Consider the following 16,732-nt stretch of genomic DNA (forward strand, 5'->3'; position numbering starts at 1 on the left):
AAATGCATAAATGTTTGAAATATAACTTTGATTTCCTTTCAATTATCCTTCTCTGCTCAGAGATTCTAAACTATTTATCACATGTTAGCTTTGAGATCGGTCTGGTCAACATATTTTTGGGAGCACATAAATGACTGAAATATAACTTTCATCTCTTATCAGTTAATCATACTGTCCTCAGAGTTTCTACTCTATCACTTATATATTTCATAATAAATGGTTAGAAGCAAATTTGTGCTTCATTTCAGCCTCATAATATTTCCAGATATATACTTGCCTTGCTCTCACTTAATTGATACCTGATTTTCCCCCAACTCTGCTTCCTGGATCTGCTATGCTCAGACCTACACTTCTATGGCACAAAAAAAATTGAGCAGAGTATAAACACAAGCCATCACTTTTTCTGTAGTCAAAGTCTGTTGACAGCAAAGAGAGAATAACTTAGGAGCTGAAAATTCTTTATTTCGATATTTTAGATATTGCCATACTAATGTACTCCAATGTACAACATTGGACCTTTCACAATGAGGTTACATACAAACATACATTGCTACAAAGAAGTTATTTGCCAAATATCTGTATTTCACTCATGAAACCTGTGAGGACAATTATTTTCTAGATGCTGTTTTTCTTTGAGGCCATAGACTTTTTAACAAAGAGTATTAAACTGAAATGCAATAAGTGCTCTGTGTGGAAATGCAAATGTTGTGACAGAGACATTATTCTGTCTTGAAGTTTGTTTCTACAGAACTACTTGCATATCTTAACCTTGATCTTTGCTGTAAAGGAAATCAATGAAAATCCCCAGATCTTGCCAAACATCACTTTGGGCTTTGGAATATCTAACAGCTATTTCATGGCAGCCTGGACCTACCTTGCTTCTATTGAGCTTCTTTCTTCACATGTTAGTTGTGTTCCCAACTACAAATGTAGTATCCACAAAAACTCAATTTGTGTTATTGCAGGACCCAATTCTCATATCTATCAAGTTATGGCAGATATTCTTAGCATTTACAAGATTCCACTGGTAAGACTTAAAAAAACAACCCATATTTGTGTTATATCTGATATCTGTGTTCCTGTTTAATGAAATTTTCTCTGTTGGTTATTCCATCACTGGAGATTTTCAAGGAAAGTTGAAAATTATATGTTAGATTTTGACCTTTGGCAGGGTGTTTGAGTAGAAGGTCACCATGATTCTTTTAAGCCTATAATCCTTGGTTCTAAAAAAGAAAGTTTATCTAATCTAGTTGGCACTGGTTATTCATAATGGTGAAGAAAAATTTATCAAATATCTTTTCTTCAACCTGTACTTTTAGAAAATGATGGTGTTTCTTATGAAATTGTTGTAGAGAGGTTAACTCTTCTATAGCAAATTTTGTGAAATCATGAGAGACTAACAGGATCTTTTAGGCTAATATTAAAGTACTGTTAAAGTAAAGGTAGTAAAGATTTTTGCTTCTTATGTAGACTGTATCTAAGAACTAACATAAATTCTACATTTATGAAAGTATTTTACATTTTAATATGTGTAGTTTAAATGTTTTAATTTTTTTTACTTGTTTTATAATGTGTAAGCCACCCAGAATCACCTTGCAGGGGAGATGGGCAGCATAAAAATGCAATAAATTTTTTCTTTGAAGATGTTTCGTTCCTCGTCCAAGAAGCTTCTTCAGTCCTGATGGGATGGTGGGACTGCATTCTTGGATGAGAAGACAAATGTCTTCAAAAAATAAAAATAAAAAAACAAGCAAATTCAGTTGCCTCCTGTTGTAGAGCGAGGGAATAGACAAGGCTTAGACCAGAGCATACAAGTAACAGTCTTTATTCGGGGAATAAAGGGTTGTCGCATCTGCCAGCTAACAAGGCAGACTGCAAGCGAACAACGGCTGGCTCTGCTCGACAGCCGGCTTTTATAGCCGACTGTCAAATGGAGCCAACCAATGGGAGCTGCTGGTGCTCCCGCTCAAACAGCGGACCTGGTTGGGGACTCCAACCAGTCCTAAAGACATAACACTCCTCTCCCCTAGCTGGGAACATGCATAGTCTTTGAGATACGTGGGTGGATTGCGTTGGCGACCGGAACGTCGTGGTTCTGGGAAACTGCTGGTGGGCATCGAGTCCATGGAACAGGGCTCTGAGGTCGCCGGGGTATCAACTTGGCTTGGCATGGGATCTTGGGACTGGAATGACTCCCCTCGTTCGGGCTGGCTCGGGAAACCATCTCGGTCCGGATGACTGGTGCTCCTGCTGGGTGGACGAGGTGGAGAATCGAGTTGGCAGTCCGGATCTACTCTAGGCTCACTCTGTTCGATTGGGAATGTCTGGTCCCTCAGGGAGCCTCCATCTGGAACTTGGATGGGAACTCGAGGGCTGGTCGGTGGATTCGGTTCAGCGTAGGTCAGGCTGTTCCGCCGTCTCCTTAGTTGGTCCAGGTGTCTCCGCCATACGCGACCATCCTCCAATTGGACCCGATAGGATCTTGGACCCGTGACGGCCACGATCTGCCCTGGCACCCACAACGGATCTCCTGCGTAGTTCCTTGCAAAAACTGAGTCCTGCAAGGCAAAGTCTCTGGCCTGGCTGTCAGACCCTAACGGGGTGTCAGGACAGTAATGGGGGTGCAGTTTGTCTAGAGTAGTCCTTAAGCGTCTCCCCATTAACAGTTCGGCCGGGGATTTATTAGTGCTCGTGCATGGTGTTGTATGCTGGCTGAGGAGAAAACGAGATAACTTGGAATGCCAGTTTTCCTGACCGAATCTGGCTAGTGCCTCCTTAGCTGACCTGACAGCTCTCTCCGCCATCCCATTGCTAGCAGGGTGAAACGGGGCCGTGAGGATGTGTCTGATGCCCAGATTCGCGACATACATGCTAAATTCACAGGATGTGAACTGTGGGCCATTGTCGGAGACCAGCGTGTCCGGAAGCCCATGAGTTACGAAAAGCCGGGTCAGGGCTTTAACAACTGCCTGTGTGGTGGTTGTGGGAAGTAAGGCCACATCTATCCACTTAGAATAAGAGTCCACAACCACTAAGAACGTTTTGCCATGCACAGGCCCGGCCAGGTCGATGTGTAACTGTGACCATGGGGCATTGGCGCTCTCCCACTTGGTGGGTGCGGCGGCTGGTGGGGCTGCTCTAGACTCTTGACATGGTTGGCATGAGCTTACCCAATTGGCGATCTGATCATCCATCCCGGGCCACCATACGTAACTGCGAGTCAATGCCTTCATTCGCACGATGCCTGGGTGGCCCTCGTGCAGCACCTTCAATATGGGCACGCGAAGAGTGGTTGGGATGATGACTCTGGTACCCCACAGCAGGCATCCCTGGAGTTTTGATAATTCCTGTTGGCATGTTTTAAAGGGGGTAAAATCAACTGAACACTTTGTTTCCGGCCACCCTCCCACCCAGTCCAGAACCTGGGTGAGTATTTTATCTTTTTGGAGTGTGCTGCGATGTCATCTGCGATCACTGGTAGCTTGAGTTCGTTGACTTGAAGATTGCGTGCACGGAGCGGGGTCCTCAACTGGAGTCGGCAAGGGCAGCGGCTGAGGGCATCTGCGTGGCTTAAAGTCTTACCTGGGCGATAGACCAATTTGAGCGAGTAGGCTGCCAGGAACAAGGTCCATCTTGTCATCCTGGGGACAGTACCTGTGGGTTGCCTGTCCCCGATAAAAGGCCCAAAAGCGGCTTGTGATCAGTAATGAGTTCGAAATGGTGGCCGAAGAGAAATTCGTGGAATTTTTAACTGCCGCTACTGCAGCCAGGGCCTCTTTATCAATCTGGCTGTAGTTTCTTTCAGTCATGGAGAAAGTCCTGGAGAAAAAGGCAATTGGTGCCTCGGAGCCATTGGGAAGTCTGTGACTTAGGACAGCTCCTATCCCAAAAGGGGATGCGTCAGTGGCTAGGACCAAGGGAAGGCGTTGGTCGAACTGCATTAAAACGGCTTCTGAGGTGAGTAGTGATTTGACTGCTTTAAATGCATGGGATTCTGTGGGTCCCCAGTGCCACGGAGTGTCTTTATCTAATAACCTGTGCAAAGGTTCAGCGACTGATGCTTTGTGGGGTAGGAACGAAGCGTAGAAATTTAATAACCCCAGGAAGGCTTGTAGCTCCGTTTTGTTGGTAGGTGTGGGTGCCTCGTGGATGGCTTTTACTTTTGACTCTACTGGGTGGATGCCTGAGGCGTCTAACCTATATCCTGTCTAGTGGTGATGGTGCACTTCTCCCGTTTGAGCTTGAGACCATGCTGTCTAAACTTCTCTAATACTGCCCTGACCCTCTGGAGGAGTTGGGGCCTGTCCATAGCTGAGACCAAAATATCGTCAAAATAGGGAACTACTCCTGGAAGACCTTGGAGAATTCTCTCCATTAGTGACTGAAAAATACCTGGGGCCACGCTAACGCCAAATTGGAGGTGTTTACACCTGAATGCCCCTCTATGTGTTACTATGGTTTGTAAATCTGCAGTGTGGCTGTTGACAGGGAACTGCTGGTATGCCTGTGACATGTCTAGCTTGGCAAAGATGGTGCCGGGTTCGAATGTGTGCAACAGGTGCTGGATGACCAGAACAGGGTATGCGCTAACCTGAAGATAACGGTTGAGAGTCGTCTTATAGTCAGCACAAATTCTCAGGCTACCATCCTTTTTTTTAGAGGGGTGACTATGGGGGTCTCCCATTTGGCGAAATCTGTGGGTTCTATTACCCCTTGTTCGAGAAGTTTGTCTAGTTCCGCGTCCAATTTGGGGCGAATAGCAAAAGGTACTCTGCGAAATTTTAGGTGGACGGGAACTGCCTGGGGGTCTACGGAGAAAGAGATGGGCGTGCCATTATAGCAACCCAGCTTGCTGCTAAAGACGTCGGAATAGTCTGAGAATAATGTGTCAACATCTGAAGTTGAGACAGCATGAATCCCTGTTATATTAAGGCCAAGAGAGGGGAACCAATCTAACCCCAACAGACTAGGGAGGGCACCATTAACCACCACTAAAGGCAAATGGCCTTTAACAAGGAACTTGCCTTTCCCGAGGACAGGGATGTTCTTGCCTTGGTAGTCTCTCCCCTTTTGGGTGACATAAATATGTAATGCCTTTACATTCTAAACCCATATTTTTCACAACTCTCTAGATGCTTAATAGCACCTTGGGCTTTAGTAAAATGATCAGCTACATTGTCCTCCGACATGCAGTACTCCAGCTGTATCAATTTACTCTGTACAGATTGTCTTACATTAAGATACCTCAAATCTGTATGTTTACTTCTCGTTTTAACTGCAATATTAGTGGCCATTTGAATTGCTGCCTGATTATCTTCATGTACTACTACAGGGTAATTTACAGTTATACCCATATCCTTCAACATTTGTTTGTACATAATCAACTCAGTACACAATAAAGATAAACAGGAGAATTCTGCCTCCATAGTAGACAAACTTATATGCTGTTGCCTTATTGACTTCCAGCCTATTAACGTCTTACCCAGCATTATGGCTGTTCCTGAAGTCGACTTTCTAGTATCTCTTTCTGCTGCAAAACTAGCATCTGCATAAGCACTCAATATGAGATCACCTTTTGGTTCTAAATACAGTGCATGGTGTAATGTACCTTTAAGATATCTTAGGATTCTTTTCAATGCTATCCAGTGACATTGAAGCGGATCATTATTGTGTCGTGCCAGCTGATTAATACTAAAAGCAATATCTGGCCTTGACCAATTGCTAATATATGATAAGCTACCAATCAAGGATTGATACAGTTCCTTATCAAACTTGGGACTTTGTGTATCCATTTTGCAAATATCCTGACGCATTGGAGTCTTTGCAGGCTTACAAAGTTCCATCTTATAATCTATTAGCAATTTAGATATCTTATCTTCCTGAGATATCTTAAAACCTTTCTGTGTTCTCAGTATATTCAAACCTAGATATCTCTTTATCTCCCCTAATTGCTTGATTTTTACCTTCTTGGCTAATGATGTTATTATTTCATTTGCTTCATCATTAGTCTTAGTTATCAGAGCAATATCATCAGTAAACAACAATAATAATGATATTTTCCCATTCTTTTCTCTCTTAAACAGACATGGGTCGGCTAAACCAGCTTTAAATCCTATATTGGTCAGTTCCTTCACAATATACTGGTTCCATTCGTAGCCCGATTGTTTAAGACCATAAAGGCTCTTCTTTAATAACCAACAATCATTATCATTATTATTGTCTCCTTTAAATCCATTAGGCCTTTTCATATACACAGTATGTCTTAGTGGAGCATGCAAGTAAGCAGTTTCCACATCTAAATGGTTAACTATATATTGCTTGCTTGCTGCCCATACTAATGCTGCCCTTAAAGTTGCTGCTTTCAGACTAGGTGCAAATACTTCATCATAGTCTTTTGCACTTTGTCTAAAGCCTTGGGCTACTAGCCTTGCCTTATGGATTGTGTTTCCATCCTTGTCTGTTTTTATTTTAAAAATCCACTTGCAGCCAATGGGTTTTTCATTACTAGGTAATCTCACGTTTTCATACACTTTCATATCCTTCAGAGACTTCAATTCTTTATTAATTGCTGCATACCATTTTTCTTTCTCTTTAGAAAGATATCTTCTAATCTCATCCACAGTATTTGGGATTCTATTTTCCTGGCACACTGTATTAGCCTGGTATCTATCAGGCGGTCTAGATATATGTGTAGTCCTTCTGGGTATTACTGGGCTTGGTTGAGTTACTACCTGTTCCTCATCTTCAGCTATTTCTTCCTCTAGGGGCTGTGCTTCATCCTGTACTTCTTCCTTTACATTATTTTTAAAGTTACAGGGATACTTAATGGGATTTCTGTAGGATTCAATAACCACCTCGTTATTGTTATCCTGCTCTAAATTATCCCATCCTACGTGCTCTAGAAATTGGGCATTGGCACTACATAACACCTTAGATGTGCCTTTCTCCCAAAATCTATATGCCCTATGGTTAGCTTGGTAACCAACGAAGAATAATTGTTTAGCTCTATGTTGCCCTTTACGCCTGAGTTGTGTAGGGATATGCACCCATGCTGGTGCACCAAATGTGTGCAGGTAACTCAAATCAGGCTTCCTGCCATGCCACATGGTGAATGGTATTTCACCAGTGGTTGAGTTAACAACATTATTTAATAAATTATTAGCACACATTATGGCCTCCCCCCACAAAGAATCAGGTAACCCAGAATCAGTTAACATAGTACGGGTCATTGCCTGCAGAGTTTGGCCTCGCCTTTCAACATATGCATTGTGCTGTGGTCTGTATGGTGCAGATGTCTTGTGAGCTATTCCAGCTGCCTTTAACCTATTCTGGAATTTGCTATTAACAAATTCCGTACCGTTATCTGTCACCAGGGTTATAATTTGCCGTTTGGTTTTTCTTTCAGCAAACTTTAACCAGTTGAAGAAATGTTGATATGTTTCAGTTTTGCTTTTCATTAGGTAGCAAAACCCATATCTAGAGTAATGGTCCATAATGCTCAGTATATATCGAGCACCCCCCATACTGGGTTTCTTTGGACCTATAATGTCTGCAAATACTACTTCTAAAGGTTCTTTAGTTTTAAAACCATTTAGCCTATTTGCAGGCAATATTTTACTCTTATCTTCACAACAGACATTACAACGCAAATACTTATCACAGGGTTTTAACCTTATACCTTCAGATAACTCTACTGTACGTTTTAGCATTTTAAAATTTACATGCCCCAAACGCCTATGCAATAAATGGATACATTCATCATGAGGCTTGGTATTGTTAAATACAGTCTGTGCCTCCCCTTTCTTACTATCATGTAAGATATACAATGTTCCATTTAAAGCTGCAGTTACCTTCTTGTTATCCCTTTCCAGTATGCACTTATTATTCTTAAATGTAACTACATATCCTAGTTTATCTAATACTCTTACAGAAAGTAAGTTCATCTTTAACTGTGGTACATACAACATTTTTATATTCTGGTTTAAACATGGACAATAAGCAATACCTTCACCCTTGGCCTTGAGGTGCCAACCATTGGCGAGTGATATACGTTGTGAGCTTGTAGACATTTTTATAAACTTTGTCTTATCTCTCGTGATGCAGTGGGATGCACCACTGTCCACCACCCATAAATCATTCTTCATATCACAATTGCCAAACATGGCCAGTTCAAAGGATTTCTTTGGCTTCTTTAAATTCTGGCTTTTTTCTTTTCTGCAGAATCTTGCCAAATGTCCTCTGCCTCCACAATTAAAACACTTTTTAATTGTGTATGCCGTCGAAGATAACTTCTCTTCTTCCGGGTGCTTTGCTTTACACAGCTGGTTTCTTTCAGGCTTTGAAGATAATTTCTCTTCCTTATTAGTCTTATCTTCCCTCAGCTGGTCACGTTCAAACCTTCTCCTGGCTTCTTCTAATAGCCTGCCGGTAATCTCAGTTACTGATAAACTGTCTTTTGGCAATACCTCTAATGCAGTCACAAAATCATCATAGCTTCGATCCAAAGAAGACAGTATGATGTATACTTGTTGCAACTCATTAAATATAAGCTCTTTTTCTTGCAATTCTTGAAAAATGCTTTTCATACAGTTCAAATGAGTTAACATGTCTCCATTTTTCTCAAGATGTGTTCTAAACAGCTTCCGTGTAAGATTGATATGAGCTCCTACACTGTCTCGAACATAAATCCTTTTGAGATTATCCCAGCAGTCTGCAGCATTTTCCACTCCACGGATATGAATGAGTTGCTGGTCAGACAGAGTGAGACCTATGATGCACAAAGCCTGTTCATTCTTTCGTTCATAATCCTGTATCAGTTTATAATCCTCTTCATCATTAGGATTTAAGTTAGATACATCTGGTGGGTTTGTTATTATGTTCCACAAACCTTCTCTTCGTAGAAGTAAACTACATTTCATTGACCATGAAACATAGTTTGTTCCATCTAATCTGGATATCATGGACAGATGTGGCAAATTTACTTGTGCCATTGCTCTTGTGATAAACAACTATTTAACAAACAGTTTGTCTTTACAGCAATGTGTAACTCTTGACCAAACTCTCACTGGTATATCCTGGTTTGCTAGACTGTGCACACTGCTGGGCCCATAACCAATGTTAGTGTTTGGGGATAAACCCCCGAGCGGAGTGCACAGCAGCAGTCAAGCCAGGCAGCCAAATGAGAGTGAGGCTGGGCCCATAACCAATGTTAGTGTTTGGGGATAAACCCCCAAGCAGAGTATGCAGCAGCAGTCAAGCCAGGCAGGCAAATGAGAGAGAGAGTGGGCCCAAGAGTATACACACACTGGAGACAAAAACACTGTTTGTGGTTTTAAAATAGTTATTTAATACACACAGAGATTAAGAAGAGTCATTCAGTCCATATGTCAGTATCCAGTATATCTATCCAGTTACCTAGTCTTTTAAACAGTAAATACAATGTCTTTATCTGCTTGTAAATCTTCTTCTGATAACTCTCTCTCATAGACAATGCTTAATCCACAGCTCACCAAGCAAACAGTCTTTGTGTTCAGTTGAAATGGTATCTGGCACAGTAGCCTCCAAAAGTAAGCAGATAGACGTTCCAGCAGGCAGCAGACCAGGAACAGAACCAGGTGCATCCAGAAGCCGGGTCTATTACGTTTCCCTTCCTACCTTTATTACTGCCTGCAACCGCACCCACAATGACATTGCAGTTTCTTGCTTAAAGCTACATAGCACTTAATCCTAGGTTTACATATTTATTCAACCCAAACCTGGTTGGTGTATCCATATACCCAACACAGGGTTACATATAGCACCTGAAAAAATCCAGTCTCACTACCCAATGCAATATTTAGGTCACAAGGTTTTAGCTTCCTCAGCATCTCCACATATTCCTTCACTCACACTTCCACAGCCAACCACATTGGTTCAATTACAGCAGTACTTGGGAATTATTAACTGGGCTAGACCATATCTTGCTCTAACCACACAGATGCTATCACCGCTTTTTCAAGCACTAGTAGGATTAAAAAATCCTGCAGATAAGGTCTATCTCTCAGCTCAGCATCTAGAAGCTTTAAAGCAAGTAAACACAGCCCTAGCAACTCAATGGGTAAACCGTGCACTTGCAGACACACCACCTTCTCTTGCTATTATTTCCACTCATCAATTACTGACTGCAATAATTGTTCAAGTATCTAATGCAAAAAATCTTCATTTCTTGGAATGGTTACACCTACCACATACTCCAAAAACCTCTATTTTTACTAAAGCAGCACAAATGGCTTTTCTTATACAAAAAGGGCGCAAGAGAACCAAAGCCCTGATGGGAATGGATATTTTTACATTGTATATTCCTTTTAAGATTAGTCAATGGGAACCTCTTTTCAGACTTCCACAACGCTGCAGGATGCATTGGAAGATTGGTGTGGCCAAGTGTCATGCCACCTTCCATCTGATTCACGACTGCAGGTGTTGAAGACAGTTCCTTTTGTTTTACAATCACCTTTTGTCCAACAGCCATTGAAGGAAGGCTTAACTGTCTTTACTGATGGTTCAAAAAATATTGGAGCATGTGCATGGTGTGAAAATGCTCAATGGAACAAACGTTTAACTGCCCCACAGAACTCAGCACAACAAGCTGAGTTAGCTGCTTTTCTTTGGCCTTGTCTCTTTTTCCACAGGAATCTTTAAATGTAATATCTGATAGCATGTATGTTACTCAGATGGTTGCTCATATTTTCGATGCATATATTTCTCCTGTTACCCCTCCTTCTCTCATGACACTTTTTTTACAGCTTCAGACACTGCTGAAAAAGCGAGGGAAACCTTTATTTGTAGCTCATATCAGAAGTCATCAGCAATTGCCTGGATTCCTGGCAGAAGGCAATCATATGGCAGATGAGGCTTGTAAAATTATGGCCTCCTCTCCTCTTCCACAACAGCTTTCAGCTGGGGAGAGTCATGACTATTTCCATCAAAATAAGAAGGCCTTGGTACAGCAATTTGGGATTACGTATCAAGAAGCCATAGCAATAATTCAACAATGTCCAACATGTAGCTTGCAGGCCAAAGGTATCCCTGAAGGTGTTAATCCTAGGGGTACTCAAGCCTGTGATACATGGCAAATGGATGTAACTCATTATCCTCCCTTTGCTTCCTGGAAATACATTCATGTATCAGTTGATACATATTCAGGGTTTATTATGGCAACATTACAAAGAGGAGAGGCTACTAAAAATGTTATTAATCACTGTATTCGGTCATTCGTAACGTTGGAATGTCCAAAAATTCTCAAAAAAGATAATGGTCCTGCTTATGTCAGTTCTCCCTTTGCTGAGTTTTGCCATAAGTGGGCCATCACACATAAATTTGGCGTACCTTTCAATAGCCAAGGTCAGGCTATTGTGGAAAGGGCAAACCAAACTCTGAAAAATGCCTTGATCGGCAAATAGGGAAAAAAGGCTTAGGCCCCCGAACCTCCCAGCGTTACAAAACATCTTGAACATTACTCTCTATTCTCTTAACTTTCTTAATCTTACTGGCTCTCCTTCTTCCACAGCGGCTTCTCGCCACTTCACCAAGCCAGTAGTTCCCTCTTCCCGTCCTCTTGTTTATTTCAGACAGCTTCCAGATCCTGCGTGGAAAGGTCCTGCACAGCTCATCACCTGGGGAAAAAGTTACGCTGCTGTCCAACTTCCTGATCGAGTGCTTTGGGTTCCTGCTCGCTGTGTCAGACCTTACCATGGCAAACCTGACTCTAACTCTAATTTTTCTTCTGATATCAATATTTCCTGTCTTTTCTCAATTCAGGGCATCTCCTGATGCTATTTTTACTTTTCTTGCTGACACTGTTACCTTTATTTTTAAAGATAATCTCCTTTCTACATGTAATTATGTTTTCCAACACAATGGTAGCTTTCTTTCACTTACTTCTGACATTACTGTTCACTATTACTATTCTCCTTGTTTAATATTTTTAACTATACATGTTACTCTATCTACTATAGGATCTTATTCTTGCTTAGGATTTTTTCACAATCACACATACTTTAATCACACTGTTCTATTACTCTCCACTCCTTCAGTGGCATCTCCTCCACTATCCTCTGCTTTTCCTACATTGCCATCTCAAGCTAATTCTGAGACAACTTTTCCTGGAGACAAACTGCAATGGCATCTTCGTTGCTGCTTTCCACCCTGTGATGTCACCAAATGCATATTGCATCATTCATCTTCCTGGGTTCCTGTTCACTACAAAACACCTGTCGTGCGAAGACGCCACCTCATCCCTGATGACACTCATCGTAAGACTACAGCTCCCATTCGAGCTCGCCATCTTGGGTATCCTGTCTTCATCGCTGACAACTCCATCTCTAAGCGGTCTGCATCTCGTGCTGTTCCAAGATTTGGCTATCATCGCATTCCTCGAAGCATACAACCTTCTACAAATGAACATCAACCTCAAAAATATACCTGGACTATCCTTGATTTTCAAGGAAATATTTTAAACACCACCACTAATTATACTAGATGGCCATGGTTTCCTCCGCTTTTCATGGATTTTGCTGAAATGGGGACAGGAGTAGAAAAATTTGCAGATAAAGAACTACAAGCTGATAAATGGGACAAGCAAGGCTCCTGTTCTCCAGCACCTGCTCACAACTTTAGACTATATTTTTGTCCTGCTCACAGTACTGGTGCTTCTCGTGCTGCCTGCGGTGGGGTAGTTGACAGATATTGTAAAAAATGGAGTTGTGTATCCACAGGTCATATCTGGTGGGAAGCACCTACCAAAAATGACTATATTCATATTACCCGTGCTCAAGAACATCTTCCCTGCTCTTCAATGCCTTGTTGTGGACAGAGACTAAATCCACTCAGAATCACATTTACTGCAAAAGGAAAGACACTTACAAAAAAACAATGGATGGTTGGGTTTACTTGGGGAGGACGTCAGTGGGATGGTCTAGGAGATGAAGGGAATATTTTTACAATTCGTCTTTCTATATCTATGTCTAATTATGATATTTCAAGGACAGTCATGGTATCAAAGCATGTTTAATTTTTCTCCCTGGTTAACAACACTATTATCAGCCTTAATAGGTCCTCTTGTGTTATTGCTTCTTGCATGTACTATTGGTCCATGTGTAATAGGACCTTTACTAAAATTATTGAGGGATCGTTTGAAAACACTTGACAATGAAATTAACAATACTCAAAAAACAGTTAGCTTTCTTACATCCAGCATTGAATCAAAAGATCTGGTCAAAAAACCGCTGTTGGAATGGTACTCTGACCAAGAGTCAGAGAAGGAAATAGACATTAATAACTTCTTTTCTCCCAAAGAAAATTTCTTAACTCGGTCCAGCCACGACTCGGGGGATGAGGACTTCTCCTCGTATGAGCTGGTTCTGCAAGGCATCAACAAACCGAAGGGCTTGTTGCCACCTTGTGAGACTACTCTGGAAGAGAAAGAACTCTACCTAGAGTCATGAGCACAAAAAAAATAAAGAAAGGAGGAATTGTGACTATTTTACCTTGGTTCTGTCTTGTATTTTTCCACAGGAAGAAATCTTGCTAAAAAGCAAAGCACTGACAAGAAGGGAGTTAATAAAAGAGACAAAGAATGTGTATTCAAATAAGATATGCCTGTCTATAGCAGCTATAGAGTATGTGGCTCATGTCACGTAGACTGGTCTGAAAAGATTAACATTGTATCTCTTTGCCTTCCTGTAAATTTCCTCCCTCACCCCCTCCCTTGAATTAGCACAATAAAAGAGGACAGCAAAAAGCCTGGGGGAGGAGGAGCAGAAGAAAGGAGCAGGAGAAGAAGCAGAGAGCCCGGACATTTTCCATCTGTTCCAGGGCAGCCAGGGAATCCCATCTCCCCCAGGCTCAGTGTTGCCTCATTTTAAGATTTCTTGTGTTTTGTGTGTTTTATTTCTTGTGCTTGCTTGGCAATCACTCTTGTGAGAGTCTTGCCTAGCCTCACCCTTGCGAGGGTCCCATGCTATCTCGCCCTTGCGAGGGCTATTTTCTCACCCTTGAGAGGGTTACTTTAAACTTCGTCCTTGCGAGGACTAATTCATCCTTGCGAGGGTCCCACTGTCTCGCCCTTGCGAGGGCTACTTTAAATCTCACCCTTGCGAGGGTTATTCTCTGAGAGGAATTCAGCAATCAACCAGAAAGGCGAAACAACAGACCGGTCGCTCAACGCGACACCACGGAACGCTTCTGATGTCACGTGGTGCGAAAAGTGCCGTGGCAGTGTCGAAGACTGCAGCCCCGCAGTAGCTAAGGAAGTATGATTTCTTCCTATGCTCCGTGGCGTCAGCTAAACCAATGGCGTCAATGTAATGGCTGAAACGATTTTTGTAGGAGTCCCACGTCTCCTCGTTGGGTTTGAATGGTTGAAACGCCGGATTGGCGTTCATCTTGGGACCCTCGGTGTCGTCAGCAGACTGGACTATCTCTCTGGGTGGTCGTGCCCCTAGGGCTTGCGCTTATCGTGAGAGCTGGCGGCTGCGGCTACAACACCCTAGACTTGCTCAGTGACTTCGGCTCTTGAAAGAGCAGTCTGTATCTCGCGCTCTCTGCGCTCGTTGGCGGCTGCGGCTAACAGCACCGTAACTGACTTCAGCTAGTGACAGCAGTTTGGATTTCGCACTCTCTGGGGAGCGTCAGCGACTGTGGCTACAGTGCCGTACTTCGCTTGAGTGACTCGATTCAAACGGCAGCGGTTTGAATTTCGCGCTCTATTACGAGCGTGGGCGGCTGAGGCTTCAGCGCCGTGACTTTCAGCTCATATCACAGCGGTTTGAGCTTGGGCTCTCTGTGAGCGAGGCGGCTGCGGTTCAACGCTGTGGCTTCGCTAGGCGATTTCAGCTCTTTTGAATGTGAGTGCTTCTGGCTAGCCTGTGGTCATATCCCATCCTCGTCGCCAGTGTTGTAGAGCGAGGGAATAGACGAGGCTTAGACCAGAGCATACAAGTAACAGTCTTTATTCAGGGAATAAAGGGTTGTCGCATCTGCCAGCTAACAAGGCAGACTGCAAGCGAACAACGGCTGGCTCTGCTCGACAGCCGACTTTTATAGCCGACTGTCAAACGGAGCCAACCAATGGGAGCTGCTTGTGCTCCCGCTCAAACAGCGGACCTGGTTGGGGACTCCAACCAGTCCTAAAGACATAACACCTCCTGAAAAAGCATCTTTGGGATATTGCTCTCCTAAAACCTAGGCAGGTCTATTGTCTTTTCTGAAACATTCCCCATACCTTTTGTTTTTGTGGACTGAGATCTTTTGTTTTCCTTGTTTTTCCTTCTTAGTTTACCTACGGCTCAGCTCCAGTAATGGATAGTATGATTTACACAGTGTTCTTCCATCACATCTTTCCAAATGAACATCTTCAAATTATGGGGATCCTCCAGTTGCTGCTGCATTTTAGATGGACCTGGATCAGGGTGATTTGTCATGAAAATGAAATCGGTGAACTATTTCTGAGGAAAGTACTTATCATATTTTCTCAAAATGGGATTTGTTTTGATTACATTGAAGAGCTTCCAACAAAAGCATTTTTGAATGAGTTGGGAGAACAAGTGGATAATATTCTTAAAATATACAGAATCATTATGACAGCTATCTCCAGTGTTGTGGTTGTGTATTCTGAAAACCATGTAATGCCAATTTTCAGAATGATCTCCTCTGTTTCAGAAATTGTGGACACAGCAGTGGAGAAAAAGGACAAAGTCTGGATTTTCCCAGCCCAGATGGAATATACTTCAGTTCCATTTCAAAGAGACAGAAGCATGGACTTCATCCATGGGGCTCTTTCTTTCGCAGTTTCATCAAAGGAATTATTAGGATTCAATGCATTTCTTCAGACAAGAAACAATGTTCCAGAAGAGAACGACAGTCTTTCAAGGATCTTTTGGGAACAAGCCTTTGGATGTTCTTTCTCAAAGTCCACTTTAAACCGAGTGTCAGAGAAAAGTTGCACTGGGGAAGAGAAGCTGGAGACTCCTCCGGACTCTGTTGAATTGAGCATGACTGGGCAAAGCTATAGTATTTACAATGCAGTCTATGCCATGGCACATGCTCTCCAAGCCATGCTTACATCCCACACTAAACACAGAGCAATGGCTGGTAATGGGAAGAACTTTCTAGATCATCAAGTATGGCAGGTAATCTCCTGTATTTATTAATGTAGCATATAATATTGCTTCCATATCTACAACAGTCCACACATTATGTAGGAAGAAATTTAATAAGGTGGGTTGTTAACTTAGATGACAAGGGTCAAACTCACTGCATCAAGTTGCCATCACATGACATATAGCAACATTTTCCCCTTCATTGAGGTGGGATGTGCGTGGCTTGTACATAATGTATCTGGCCCATGGGACGCCAATTTGACACCCCTCAGTCTTAGATGGATCCAAACGTCCACATCTCTCCAACCCATATGAAATGGTTCGTTTTTCACAGACTGTTTCTTATGAGACAAATTTCCAGTTGTTTAATTATTTTTATATTCATATTTTAAATGGACTTTGCAAATAAATAAATTATAAATAAATGGTACCACTTCTGTCTGTAAGCATACAACTGCTTTAGTATCTGGAGATCAAAATGGGTCTTCCGGTGTGTCTCCTCTTCTATGCCATTGTTTAATTACATTATAATTTGGGTGTTTTTTTTAAAGAACTCCTGAATTTTAGGAATACTGAGAGAAGCTCTCCCTCCCCTG

General features: G+C 42.3%; 1 protein-coding gene across 1 annotated transcript in view; it reads left to right on the top strand.

The window, feature by feature from the left end:
• Positions 1–16,187, top strand: part of LOC113449924 (vomeronasal type-2 receptor 26-like) — a 38,158-nt gene extending 21,971 nt beyond the window's left edge. The window contains exons 2-3 of the mRNA XM_087917268.1: positions 736–1,027; positions 15,312–16,187. Coding sequence (XP_087773394.1) covers positions 736–1,027; positions 15,312–16,187 — 1,168 coding nt within the window. The remainder of the gene's footprint in view (positions 1–735; positions 1,028–15,311) is intronic.
• Positions 16,188–16,732: the final 545 nt, after the last annotated feature.

This window comes from Pseudonaja textilis, chromosome Z, assembly GCF_049901715.1.
Source record: "Pseudonaja textilis isolate UNSWEBS1 chromosome Z, rPseTex1.2, whole genome shotgun sequence".
In the NCBI taxonomy this organism is placed as follows: Eukaryota; Metazoa; Chordata; class Lepidosauria; order Squamata; family Elapidae; genus Pseudonaja; species Pseudonaja textilis.